The following is a 14,541-nucleotide window of genomic DNA, read 5'->3' as shown; positions in this document are numbered from 1 at the left end:
CACTGTCCGGTCTCTGCTTGCACGTACACTGTCCGGTCTCTGCATGCGCGGAGCGTGTGCAGTCTCTGCGTGCACGTACACTGTCTGGTCTCTGCGTGCACGTACTCTGTCCGGTCTCTGCGTGCACGTACACTGTCCGGTCTCTGCGTGCGCGTACTCTGTCCGGTCTCTGCGTGCACGTACACTGTCCGGTCTCTGCCTGCGCGGAGCGTGTGCAGTCTCTGCGTGCACGTACACTGTCCGGTCTCTGCGTGCACAGACACTGTCCGGTCTCTGCGTGCACGTACACTGTCTGGTCTCTGCTTGCGCGTACACTGTCTGGTCTCTGCTTGCGCGTACACTGTCCGTTCTCTGCGTGCACGTACACTGTCCGGTCTCTGCGTGCAGGTACTCTGTCCGGTCTCTGCGTGCACATACACTGTCCGGTCTCTGCGTGCGCGGAGCGTGTGCAGTCTCTGCGTGCACGTACACTGTCCGGTCTCTGCGTGCACGTACACTGTCCGGACTTTTCGTGCACGTACTCTGTCCGGTCTCTGCGTGCACGTACACTGTCTGGTCTCTGCGTGCGCGGAGCGTGTGCAGTCACTGCGTGCACGTACTCTGTCCGGTCTCTGCGTGTACATACTCTGTCCGGTCTCTGCGTGCACGTACACTGTCCGGTCTCTGCGTGCACGTACACTGTCCGGTCTCTGCGTGCACGTACACTGTCCGGTCTCTGCTTGCACGTACACTGTCCGGTCTCTGCATGCGCGGAGCGTGTGCAGTCTCTGCGTGCACGTACACTGTCTGGTCTCTGCGTGCACGTACACTGTCCGGGCTCTGCCTGTACGTACTCTGTCCGGTCTCGACGTGCAAGTACACTGTCCGGTCTCTGCGTGCACGAACTCTGTCCGGTCTCTGCGTGCACGTACACTGTCCGGTCTCTGCGTGCACGTACTCTGTCCGGTCTCTGCGTGCAAGTACTCTGTCCGGTCTCTGCGTGCACGTACACTGTCCGGTCTCTGCGTGCGCGGAGCGTGTGCAGTCTCTGCGTGCACGTACTCTGTCCGGTCTCTGTGTGCACGTACACTGTCCGGTCTCTGCGTGCACATACACTGTCCGGTCTCTGCGTGCACATACTCTGTCCGGTCTCTGCGTGCACGTACACTGTCCGGTCTCTGTGTGCGCGGAGCGTGTGCAGTCTCTGCGTGCACGTACACTGTCCGGTCTCTGCGTGAACGTACACTGTCCGGTCTCTGCGTGCACGTACAATGTCCGGTCTCTGCGTGCGCGTACTCTGTCCGGTCTCTGCGTGCGCGTACTCTGTCCGGTCTCTGCGTGCACGTACACTGTCCGGTCTCTGCGTGCACGAACTCTGTCCGGTCTCTGCATGCACGTACACTGTCCGGTCTCTGCGTGCACGTACACTGCCCGGTCTCTGCATGCGCGGAGCGTGTGCAGTCTCTGCGTGCACGTACACTGTCCGGTCTCTGCGTGCACGTACACTGTCAGGTCTCTGCGTGCACGTACGCTGTCCGGTCTCTGCGTGCACGTACACTGCCCGGTCTCTGCGTGCACATACTCTGTCCGGTCTCTGCGTACACGTACACTGTCCGGTCTCTGCGTGCGCGTACTCTGTCCGGTCTCTGCGTGCACGTACAATGTCCGGTCTCTGCGTGCACGTACACGGTCCGGTCTCTGCGTACACGTACACTGTCCGGTCTCTGCGTGCACGTACACTGTCTGGTCTCTGCGTGCACGTACACTGTCCGGGCTCTGCCTGTACGTACTCTGTCCGGTCTCGACGTGCAAGTACACTGTCCGGTCTCTGCGTGCACGAACTCTGTCCGGTCTCTGCGTGCACGTACACTGTCCGGTCTCTGCGTGCACGTACTCTGTCCGGTCTCTGCGTGCAAGTACTCTGTCCGGTCTCTGCGTGCACGTACACTGTCCGGTCTCTGCGTGCGCGGAGCGTGTGCAGTCTCTGCGTGCACGTACTCTGTCCGGTCTCTGTGTGCACGTACACTGTCCGGTCTCTGCGTGCACATACACTGTCCGGTCTCTGCGTGCACATACTCTGTCCGGTCTCTGCGTGCACGTACACTGTCCGGTCTCTGTGTGCGCGGAGCGTGTGCAGTCTCTGCGTGCACGTACACTGTCCGGTCTCTGCGTGAACGTACACTGTCCGGTCTCTGCGTGCACGTACAATGTCCGGTCTCTGCGTGCGCGTACTCTGTCCGGTCTCTGCGTGCGCGTACTCTGTCCGGTCTCTGCGTGCACGTACACTGTCCGGTCTCTGCGTGCACGAACTCTGTCCGGTCTCTGCATGCACGTACACTGTCCGGTCTCTGCGTGCACGTACACTGCCCGGTCTCTGCATGCGCGGAGCGTGTGCAGTCTCTGCGTGCACGTACACTGTCCGGTCTCTGCGTGCACGTACACTGTCAGGTCTCTGCGTGCACGTACGCTGTCCGGTCTCTGCGTGCACGTACACTGCCCGGTCTCTGCGTGCACATACTCTGTCCGGTCTCTGCGTACACGTACACTGTCCGGTCTCTGCGTGCGCGTACTCTGTCCGGTCTCTGCGTGCACGTACAATGTCCGGTCTCTGCGTGCACGTACACGGTCCGGTCTCTGCGTACACGTACACTGTCCGGTCTCTGCGTGCGCGTACTCTGTCCGGTCTCTGCGTGCATGGAGCGTGTGCAGTCTCTGCGTGCACGTACTCTGTCCGGTCTCTGCGTGCACGTACTCTGTCCGGTCTCTGCGTGCACGTACACTGTCCGGTCTCTGCGTGCGCGGAGCGTGTGCAGTCTCTGCGTGCACGTACTCTGTCCGGTCTCTGCGTGCACGTACTCTGTCCGGTCTCTGTGTGCGCGGAGCGTGTGCAGTCTCTGCGTGCACGTACTCTGTCCGGTCTCTGCGTGCACGTACACTGTCCGGTCTCTGCGTGCACGTACACTGTCCGGTCTCTGCCTGCGCGGAGTGTGTGCAGTCTCTCCGTGCACGTACACTGTCCGGTCTCTGCGTGCACGTACACTGTCCGGTCTCTGCGTGCACGTACACTGTCTGGTCTCTGCTTGCGCGTACACTGTCCGTTCTCTGCGTGCACGTGCACTGTCCGGTCTCTGCGTGCACGTACTCTGTCCGGTCTCTGCGTGCACGTACACTGTCCGGTCTCTGCGTGCACGGAGCGTGTGCAGTCTCTGCGTGCACGCACACTGTCCGGTCTCTGCGTGCACGTACACTGTCCGGACTTTTCGTGCACGTACTCTGTCCGGTCTCTGCGTGCACGTACACTGTCCGGTCTCTGCGTGCGCGGAGCGTGTGCAGTCACTGCGTGCACGTACTCTGTCCGGTCTCTGCGTGTACATACTCTGTCCGGTCTCTGCGTGCACGTACACTGTCCGGTCTCTGCGTGCACGTACACTGTCCGGTCTCTGCGTGCACGTACACTGTCCGGTCTCTGCGTGCACGTACACTGTCCGGTCTCTGCATGCGCGGAGCGTGTGCAGTCTCTGCGTGCACGTACACTGTCTGGTCTCTGCGTGCACGTACACTGTCCGGGCTCTGCGTGTACGTACTCTGTCCGGTCTCTACGTGCAAGTACACTGTCCGGTCTCTGCGTGCGCGGAGCGTGTGCAGTCTCTGCGTGCACGTACACTGTCCGGTCTCTGCGTGCACGTACACTGTCCGGACTTTTCGTGCACGTACTCTGTCCGGTCTCTGCGTGCACGTACACTGTCCGGTCTCTGCGTGCGCGGAGCGTGTGCAGTCACTGCGTGCGCGTACTCTGTCCGGTCTCTGCGTGTACATACTCTGTCCGGTCTCTGCGTGCACGTATACTGTCCGGTCTCTACGTGCACGTACACTGTCCGGTCTCTGCTTGCACGTACACTGTCCGGTCTCTGCATGCGCGGAGCGTGTGCAGTCTCTGCGTGCACGTACACTGTATGGTCTCTGCGTGCACGTCCACTGTCCGGGCTCTGCGTGTACGTACTCTGTCCGGTCTCTACGTGCAAGTACACTGTCCGGTCTCTGCGTGCACGAACTCTGTCCGGTCTCTGCGTGCACGTACACTGTCCGGTCTCTGTGTGCACGTACTCTGTCCTGTCTCTGCGTGCAAGTACTCTGTCCGGTCTCTGCGTGCACGTACACTGTCCGGTCTCTGCGTGCGCGGAGCGTGTGCAGTCTCTGCTTGCACGTACTCTGTCCGGTCTCTGTGTGCACGTACACTGTCCGGTCTCTGCGTGCACATACACTGTCCGGTCTCTGCGTGCACGTACTCTGTCCGGTCTCTGCGTGCACGTACACTGTCCGGTCTCTGCGTGCACGTACACTGTCCGTTCTCTGCGTGCACGTACACTGTCCGTTCTCTGCGTGCACGTACACTGTCCGGTCGCTGCGTGCGCGTACTCTGTCCGGTCGCTGCGTGCGCGGAGACTGTCCGGTCTCTGCGTGCGCGTACACTGTCCGGTCTCTGCGTGCACGTACTCTGTCCGGTCTCTGCGTGCACGGAGCGTGTGCAGTCTCTGCGTGCGCGTACTCTGTCCAGTCGCTGCGTGCGCGGAGACTGTCCGGTCTCTGCGTGCGCGTACACTGTCCGGTCTCTGCGTGCACGTACTCTGTCCGGTCTCTGCGTGCACGTACACTGTCCGGTCTCTACGTGCGCGGAGCGTGTGCAGTCTCTGCGTGCACGTACACTGTCCGGACTCTGCGTGCACGTACTCTGTCCGGTCTCTGCGTGCACGTACACTGTCCGGTCTCTGCGTGCGCGGAGCATGTGCAGTCTCTGCGTGCACGTACACTGTCCGGTCTCTGCGTGCATGTACTCTGTCCGGTCTCTGCGTGCACGTACACTGTCCGGTCTCTGCGTGCACGTACAATGTCCGGTCTCTGCGTGCGCGTACTCTGTCCGGTCTCTGCGTGCACGTACACTGTCCGGTCTCTGCGTGCGCGGAGCATGTGCAGTCTCTGCGTGCACGTACACTGTCCGGTCTCTGCGTGCATGTACTCTGTCCGGTCTCTGCGTGCACGTACTCTGTCCGGTCTCTGCGTGCGCGTACTCTGTCCGGTCTCTGCGTACACGTACACTGTCCGGTCTCTGCGTGCACGAACTCTGTCCGGTCTCTGCGTGCACGTACACTGTCCGGTCTCTGCTTGCGCGGAGCGTGTGCAGTCTCTGCATGCACGTACACTGTCCGGTCTCTGCGTGCACGTACACTGTCCGGTCTCTGCGTGCACGTACACTGTCCGGTCTCTGCGTGCACGTACTCTGTCCGGTCTCTGCGTGCACGTACTCTGTCCGGTCTCTGCGTGCACGTACTCTGTCCGGTCTCTGCGTGCACGTACACTGTCCGGTCTCTGCGTGCACGTACTCTGTCTGGTCTCTGCGTGCACGTACTCTGTCTGGTCTCTGCGTGCACGTACTCTGTCCGGTCTCTGCGTGCACGTACACTGTCCGGTCTCTGCGTGCACGTACACTGTCCGGTCTCTGCTTGCGCGGAGCATGTGCGGTCTCTGCGTGCACGTACTCTGTCCGGTCTCTGCGTGCACGTACACTGTCCGGTCTCTGCGTGCACGTACTCTGTCCGGTCTCTGCGTGCACATACTCTGTCCGGTCTCTGCGTGCACGTACACTGTCCGGTCTCTGCGTGCACGTACATTGTCCGGTCTCTGCGTGCACGTACACTGTCCATTCTCTGCGTGCACGTACACTGTCCGGTCCATGCGCGCACGTACACTGTCCGGTCTCTGCGTGCACGTACACTGTCCGGTCTCTGCATGCACGTACACTGTCCATTCTCTGCGTGCACGTACGCTGTCCGGTCTCTGCGCGCACGTACACTGTCCGGTCTCTGCGCGCACGTACACTGTCCGTTCTCTGTGCGCTCGTACACTGTCCGTTCTCTGCGCGCTCGTACACTGTCCGGTCTCTGCGCGCTCGTAATCTGTCCGGTCTCTGCGAGCACGTACACTGTCCGGTCTCTGCGTGCACGTACACTGTCCAGTCTCTGCCTGCACGGAGCGTGTGCAGTCTCTGGGTGCACGTACACTGTCCGGTCTCTGCGTGCACGTACACTGTCCGGTCTCTGCGTGCACGTACACTGTCCGGTCTCTGCTTGCGCGGAGCGTGTGCAGTCTCTGCATGCACATACACTGTCCGGTCTCTGCGTACACGTACACTGTCCGGTCTCTGCGTGCGCGTACTCTGTCCGGTCTCTGCGTGCGCGTACTCTGTCCGGTCTCTGCGTGCACGTACTCTGTCCGGTCTCTGCGTGCTCGTACAGTGTCCGGTCTCTGCGTGCACGTACACTGCCCGGTCTCTGCATGCGCGGAGCGTGTGCAGTCTCTGCGTGCACGTACACTGTCCGGTCTCTGCGTGCACGTACGCTGTCCGGTCTCTGCGTGCACGTACACTGTCCGGTCTCTGCGTGCACGTACACTGTCCGGTCTCTGCGTGCACGTACGCTGTCCGGTCTCTGCGTGCACGTACACTGCCCGGTCTCTGCATGCGCGGAGCGTGTGCAGTCTCTGCGTTCACGTACACTGTCCGGTCTCTGCGTGCACGTACACTGTCCGGTCTCTGCGTGCACGTACGCTGTCCGGTCTCTGCGTGCACGTACACTGCCCGGTCTCTGCGTGCACGTACTCTGTCCGGTCTCTGCGTACACGTACACTGCCCGGTCTCTGCGTGCACGTACTCTGTCCGGTCTCTGCGTACACGTACACTGTCCGGTCTCTGCGTGCGCGTACTCTGTCCGGTCTCTGCGTGCACGTACTCTGTCCGGTCTCTGCGTGCACATACAATGTCCGGTCTCTGCGTGCACGTACACGGTCCGGTCTCTGCGTGCATGTACACGGTCCGGTCTCTGCGTGCGCGTACTCTGTCCGGTCTCTGCGTGCACGTACTCTGTCCGGTCTCTGCGTGCACGTACAGTGTCCGGTCTCTGCGTGCACGTACACTGTCCGGTCTCTACGTGCACGTACACTGTCCGGTCTCTGCATGCGCGGAGCGTGTGCAGTCTCTGCGTGCGCGTACTCTGTCCGGTCTCTGCGTGCACGTACTCTGTCCAGTCTCTGCGTACACGTACACTGTCCGGTCTCTGCGTGCGCGTACTCTGTCCGGTCTCTGCGTGCACGTACTCTGTCCGGTCTCTGCGTGCACGTACAGTGTCCGGTCTCTGCGTGCGCGTACACTGTCCGGTCTCTGCGTGCGCGTACTCTGTCCAGTCTCTGCGTGCGCGTACTCTGTCCGGTCTCTGCGTGCGCGTACTCTGTCCGGTCTCTGCGTGCACGTACTCTGTCCGGTCTCTGCCTGCACGTACTCTGTGCGGTCTCTGCGTGCACGTACACTGTCCGGTCTCTGTGTGCACGTACACTGTCCGGTCTCTGTGTGCACGTACACTGTCCGGTCTCTGCGTGCACGTACTCTGTCCGGTCTCTGCGTGCACGTACTCTGTCCGGTCTCTGCGTGCACGTACACTGTCCGGTCTCTGCGTGCACGTACACTGTCCGGTCTCTGCGTGCACGTACACTGTCCGGTCTCTGCGTGCACGTACACTGTCCGGTCTCTGCATGCGCGTACACTGTCCGGTCTCTGCGTGCACGTACACTGTCCGGTCTCTGCATGCACGTACACTGTCCGGTCTCTGCGTGCACGTACACTGTCCGGTCTCTGCATGCGCGGAGCGTGTGCAGTCTCTGCGTGCACGTACACTGTCCGGTCTCTGCGTGCACGTACACTGCCCGGTCTCTGAGTGCACGTACTCTGTCCGGTCTCTGCGTACACGTACACTGCCCGGTCTCCGCGTGCACGTACACTGCCCGGTCTCCGCGTGCACGTACTCTGTCCGGTCTCTGCGTGCACGTACACTGCCCGGTCTCTGCGTGCACGTACACTGTCCGGTCTCTGCGTGCATGTACACTGTCCGGTCACTGCGTGCGCTGAGTCTGTCCAGTATCTGTGTCGGCTGTCTTGGTTCTGTGATACTACCTATACTGATCATTCTCCCTCTCTTCCTCACAGGATTGTATGTGAGATGGATGATGCTTTCTCCTCACACCCGAGTCCCGGTCCAGTGGAATTATGCGTTGGCGATTGCAGTCCCAACTACAGGACTAAATCACAGCAAGTCTACACCTTTGTGGTATGTGGACCCAAAACATTACCCTGGTCACCTCTGAGTGAAAGTGCAGGGACAGAGCACCCTGCATCCCTCCTCTCCCACTCTTCCTCTCTCTGCCACTCTCTCCATCCTCCTCTTTCTCATCTTCTACTTCTCCTTCGCCCCCTCTTCACACTTGCATTTCTGTCTCTCCCTCTTTCTCTCTCTGTCCCTTTCGTGTAACTCCCCATCTCCCTCTCTCTCCTTCTCCCACTCTGCCCTCTCCCTCTCTCCCCCTTTCCCTCTCCTTTCATCTCACTCTGTCCATTCCTCTCCCTCTCGCTCTCTCCCCGTCACTTTTCCTTTCCCTCTGCCTCACTCTCCTTCTCTCTGCCTCTCTCTCTTTCTCACTCTCACCCCTCACTCTTCCTTCCTCTCTCCCCTGACTCTCTCCAATTCCCCCACTTTTCTGCAGTACTGTACCCCAGTGTTATACAGTGGCAGACCTGTCCCCAAAAGTACTGTACCCCAGTGTTACACAGTGACAGACCTGTCCCCACCAGTACTGTACCCCAGTGTTATACAGTGGCAGACCTGTCCCCACCAGTACTGTACCCCAGTGTTATACAGTGACAGACCTGTCGCCATCAGTACTGTACCCCAGTGTTATACAGTGACAGACCTGTCCCCATCAGTACTGTACCCCAGTGTTATACAGTGACAGACCTGTCCCCACCAGTACTGTACCCCAGTGTTATACAGTGACAGACCTGTCCCCACCAGTACTGTACCCCAGTGTTATACAGTGACAGACCTGTCCCCATCAGTAATGCACCCCAGTGTTATAGAGTGACAGACCCGTCCCCACCAGTACTGTACCCCAGTATTACACAGTGACAGACCTGTCCCCAGCAGTACTGTACCCCAGTGTTACACAGTGACAGACCTGTCCCCACCGGTACTGTACCCCAGTGTTATACAATGACAGACCTGTCCCCAGCAGTACTGTACCCCAGTGTTACACAGTGACAGACCTGTCCCCACCGGTACTGTACCCCAGTGTTATACAGTGACAGACCTGTCCCCAGCAGTACTGTACCCCAGTGTTACACAGTGACAGACCTGTCCCCACCAGTACTGTACCCCAGTGTTATACAGTGACAGACCTGTCCCCACCAGTACTGTACCCCAGTGTTATACAGTGACAGACCTGTCCCCATCAGTACTGTACCCCAGTGTTATACAGTGATAGACCTGTCCCCACCAGTACTGTACCCCAGTGTTATACAGTGACAGACCTGTCCCCACCAGTACTGTACCCCAGTGTTATACAGTGACAGACCTGTCCCCAGCAGTACTGTACCCCAGTGTTATACAGTGACAGACCTGTCCCCACTAGTACTATACCCCAGTGTTATACACTGACAGACCCGTCCCCACCAGTACTGTACCCCAGTGTTATACAGTGAAAGACCTGTCCCCACCAGTACTGTACCCCAGTGTTATACAGTGAAAGACCTGTCCCCACCAGTACTGTACCCCAGTGTTATACAGTGACAGACCTGTCCCCACCAGTACTGTACCCCAGTGTTATACAGTGACAGACCTGTCCCCATCAGTACTGTACCCCAGTGTTATACAGTGACAGACCTGTCCCCACCAATACTGTACCCCAGTGTTATACAGTGACAGACCTGTCCCCACCAGTACTGTACCCCAGTGTTATACAGTGACAGACCTGTCCCCACCAGTACTGTACCCCAGTGTTATACAGTGACAGACCTGCCCCACCAGTACTGTATCCCAGTGTTATACAGTGACAGACCTGCCCCCACCAGTACTGTACCCCAGTGTTATACAGTGACAGACCTGTCCCCCACCAGTACTGTACCCTAGTGTTATACAGTGACAGACCTGTCCCCACCAGTACTGTACCCCAGTGTTATACAGTGACAGACCTGTCCCCACCAGTACTGTACCCTAGTGTTATACAGTGACAGACCCGTCCCCACCAGTACTGTACCCCAGTGTTAAACAGTGACAGACCTGTCCCCACCAGTACTGTACCCCAGTGTTATACAGTGACAGACCTGTCCCCACCAGTGCTGTACCCCAGTGTTATACAGTGACAGACCTGTCCCCACCAGTACTGTACCCTAGTGTTATACAGTGACAGACCTGTCCCCACCAGTACTGTACCCCAGTGTTATACAGTGACAGACCTGTCCCCACCAGTACTGTTCCCCAGTGTTATACAGTGACAGACCCATCCCCACCAGTACTGTACCCCAGTGTTATACAGTGACAGACCTGTCCCCACCAATACTGTACCCCAGTGTTATACAGTGACAGACCTGTCCCCACCAGTACTGTACCCCAGTGTGATACAGTGACAGACCTGTCCCCACCAGTACTGTACCCCAGTGTTATACAGTGACAGACCTGTCCCCACCAGTACTGTACCCCAGTGTTATACAGTGACAGACCTGTCCCCACCAGTACTGTACCCCAGTGTTATACAGTGACAGACCTGTCCCCACCAGGACTCTAACGCTGTGTTCTTCTGCCTTTCAAGACCCCGAGCTTCAGTAAGGTCTCCCCTGGGAGTGGTCCGGCCTCTGGTGGGACACGGTTGACCATCTTCGGAAGGTACCTGGACGCCGGGAGTTCAATCAAGGCATCCGTGGGAGGGGGGGAGTGTCAGTTTGTCAGGTACGTGATCGTCAGCAGTTGGTTCTTTTCCCACAGAACAGGAGGAGGCTATTCAGCCCATTGTGTCTGTGCTAGCTCTTTGAAAGAGCGATCCAATTAATCCCACTCTCCCTCCTGCTCTTTCCCCCACGTTTCTGTAAATTTTTCCCCTTCCAGTATTTCTCCAATTCCCCCTTTTGAAAGTTACTATTGAATCTGCTTCCACCGCCCTTTCAGGCAGCGCGTTCCAGATCACAACAACTCACTGTGTAAAAAAAAATTCTCCTCCTCTCCCCCCTCTGGTTCTTTTCCCCGATTATCTTCAATCTGTGTCCCTCTGGTTACCGACCCTCCCGCCACTGGAAACAGTTTCTCCTGATTTACTCCATCAAAACCCTTCCTGATTTTAAACGCCCCGATTAAATCTCCTCCTTAACCTTCTCTGCTCTCAGGAGAACAATCCCAGCCTCTGGGAATCCTGGATGAGAGCCAGGAAGTTTAATGGGACGTCTGGTGTTTGTTTATCTTCTGAGCTGAAGTTTCTCCGATCAATCCCCACTCTTCGCCCGTCTGCAGGAGGACAGCGAAGGAGATTGTTTGTATCACTTCAGCCTCGTCATCGGGCCTCGGCTCTGCCTTCATCACCATCAACATTGATCGGGCTGAGATCTCCAACATCGTCCAGACCTATGTGTATGTCGAGGACCCCACAGTCACCAGTGTGGACCCCGAGTGGACAATTGCCAAGTGAGTAGCCCCACCCTCTACGTGTGTTTCAGGAGGTTTCTTCCCCACCTTCCCCTCCTTCCCAAACCTCCGGCACCATAACTGACACCAAGGCCAGGCCACCTTCTCCTGCAGCAACTGGGCCCCATTCCCGTCTGCTCGACTGCAGAGGGATCACGGCAAAGGCCTTGGTCTTCCCCCTCCTCCCTCCCTATTCCATGGAGTCGAGCCCCCATAGTCCAGGCTGGACACTCCCCTGGTGGCAGTACTGAGGGAGTGCTGCACTGTCGGAGGGTCAGTACTGAGGGAGTGCTGCACTGTCGGAGGGTCAGTACTGAGGGAGCGCCGCACTGTCGGAGGGTCAGTACTGAGGGAGTGCCGCACTGTCGGAGGGTCAGAACTGAGGGAATTCCGCACTGTCGGAGGGTCAATACTGAGGGAGTGCTGCACTGTCGGAAGGTCAGAACTGATGGAGTGCTGCACTGTCGGAGGGTCAGTACAGAGGGAGCACCGCACTGTCGGAGGGTCAGTACTGAGGGAGTGCTGCACTGTCGGAGGGTCAGTACTGAGGGAGCGCCACACTGTCGGAGGGTCAGAACTGAGGGAGTGCCGCACTGTCGGAGGGTCAGAACTGAGGGAGTGCTGCACTGTCGGAGGGTCAGAACTGAGGGTGTGCTGCACTGTCGGAGGGTCAGTACTGAGGGAGTGCCGCACTGTCGGAGGGTCAGTACTGAGGGAGTGCCGCACTGTCGGAGGGTCAGAACTGAGGGAGTGCCGCACTGTCGGAGGGTCAGAACTGAGGGAGTGCTGCACTGTCGGAGGGTCAGAACTGAGGGAGTGCTGCACTGTCGGAGGGTCAGTACTGAGGGAGCGCCGCACTGTCGGAGGGTCAGAACTGAGGGAGTGCCGCACTGTCGGAGGGTCAGTACTGAGGGAGTGCTGCACTGTCGGAGGGTCAGTACTGAGGGAGTGCCGCACTGTCGGAGGGTCAGTACTGAGGGAATTCCGCACTGTCGGAGGGTCAGTACTGAGGGAGTGCTGCACTGTCGGAGGGTCAGTACTGAGGGAGCGCCGCACTGTCGGAGGGTCAGAACTGAGGGAATTCCGCACTGTCGGAGGGTCAGTACTGAGGGAGTGCTGCACTGTCGGTGGGTCAGAACTGAGGGAATTCCGCACTGTCGGAGGGTCAGTACTGAGGGAGCGCCGCACTGTCAGAGGGTCAGTACTGAGGGAGCGCCGCACTGTCGGAGGGTCAGTACTGAGGGATTGCCGCACTGTCGGAGGGTCAGTACTGATGGGGCGCTGCACTGCCAGAGGGTCAGTACTGAGGGAGCGCTGCACTGTCGGAGGGTCAGTACTGAGGGAATTCCGCACTGTCGGAAGGTCAGAACTGAGGGAGTGCTGCACTGTCGGAGGGTCAGAACTGAGGGAGTGCTGCACTGTCGGAGGGTCAGTACTGAGGGAGTGCCGCACTGTCGGACGGTCAGTACTGAGGGAGCACCGCACTGTCGGACGGTCAGTACTGAGGGAGTGCCGCACTGTCGGAGGGTCAGTACAGAGGGAGCACCGCACTGTCGGAGGGTCAGTACTGAGGGAGTGCTGCACTGTCGGAGGGTCAGTACTGAGGGAGCGCCACACTGTCGGAGGGTCAGAACTGAGGGAGTGCCGCACTGTCGGAGGGTCAGAACTGAGGGAGTGCTGCACTGTCGGAGGGTCAGAACTGAGGGAGTGCTGCACTGTCGGAGGGTCAGTACTGAGAGAGCACCGCACTGTCGGAGGGTCAGTACTGAGGGAGTGCCGCACTGTCGGAGGGTCAGTACTGAGGGAGTGCTGCACTGTCGGAGGGTCAGTACTGAGGGAGTGCCGCACTGTCGGAGGGTCAGTACTGAGGGAATTCCGCACTGTCGGAGGGTCAGTACTGAGGGAGTGCTGCACTGTCGGAGGGTCAGTACTGAGGGAGCGCCGCACTGTCGGAGGGTCAGAACTGAGGGAATTCCGCACTGTCGGAGGGTCAGTACTGAGGGAGTGCTGCACTGTCGGTGGGTCAGAACTGAGGGAATTCCGCACTGTCGGAGGGTCAGTACTGAGGGAGCGCCGCACTGTCGGAGGGTCAGTACTGAGGGATTGCCGCACTGTCGGAGGGTCAGTACTGAGGGAATTCCGCACTGTCGGAAGGTCAGAACTGAGGGAGTGCCACACTGTCGGAGGGTCAGAACTGAGGGAGTGCTGCACTGTCGGAGGGTCAGTACAGAGGGAGCACCGCACTGTCGGACGGTCAGTACTGAGGGAGTGCCGCACTGTCGGAGGGTCAGTACTGAGGGAGCGCTGCACTGCCAGAGGGTCAGTACTGAGGGAATTCCGCACTGTCGGAAGGTCAGAACTGAGGGAGTGCCACACTGTCGGAGGGTCAGAACTGAGGGAGTGCTGCACTGTCGGAGGGTCAGTACAGAGGGAGCACCGCACTGTCGGACGGTCAGTACTGAGGGAGTGCCGCACTGTCGGAGGGTCAGAACTGAGGGAGTGCCGCACTGTCGGAGGGTCAGAACTGAGGGAGTGCCGCACTGTCGGAGGGTCAGTACTGAGGGAGTGCCGCACTGTCGGAGGGTCAGAACTGAGGGAGTGCCGCACTGTCGGAGGGTCTGAACTGAGGGAGTGCTGCACTGTCGGAGGGTCAGAACTGAGGGAACGCCGCACTGTCGGAGGGTCAGAACTGAGGGAATTCCGCACTGTCGGAGGGTCAGTACTGAGGGAGCGCCGCACTGTCGGAGGGTCAGAACTGAGGGAGTGCTGCACTGTCGGAGGGTCAGAACTGAGGGAACGCCGCACTGTCGGAGGGTCAGAACTGAGGGAATTCCGCACTGTCGGAGGGTCAGTACTGAGGGAGCGCCGCACTGTCGGAGGGTCAGAACTGAGGGAATTCCGCACTGTCGGAGTGTCAGTACTGAGGGAGTGCTGCACTGTCGGAGGGTCAGTACTGAGGGAGCGCCACACTGTCGGAGGTCAGTACTGAGGGAGTGCTGCACTGTTGGAGGGTCAG

At 59.2% G+C, this 14,541-nt stretch overlaps 1 protein-coding gene across 1 annotated transcript in view; it reads left to right on the top strand.

The window, feature by feature from the left end:
• Positions 1–14,541, top strand: part of LOC137361212 (plexin A3-like) — a gene marked incomplete at both ends in the record, with an annotated part of 270,436 nt that overhangs the window by 192,989 nt on the left and 62,906 nt on the right. The window contains 3 exons of the mRNA XM_068026127.1: positions 8,009–8,129; positions 10,663–10,799; positions 11,355–11,525. Coding sequence (XP_067882228.1) covers positions 8,009–8,129; positions 10,663–10,799; positions 11,355–11,525 — 429 coding nt within the window. The remainder of the gene's footprint in view (positions 1–8,008; positions 8,130–10,662; positions 10,800–11,354; positions 11,526–14,541) is intronic.

The sequence above is a fragment of the Heterodontus francisci genome, unplaced genomic scaffold (genome assembly GCF_036365525.1).
Source record: "Heterodontus francisci isolate sHetFra1 unplaced genomic scaffold, sHetFra1.hap1 HAP1_SCAFFOLD_896, whole genome shotgun sequence".
NCBI lineage: Eukaryota > Metazoa > Chordata > Chondrichthyes > Heterodontiformes > Heterodontidae > Heterodontus > Heterodontus francisci.
The sequence above is the reverse complement of the archived record's forward strand: the minus strand, read 5'-3'. Positions and strand labels throughout refer to the sequence as shown.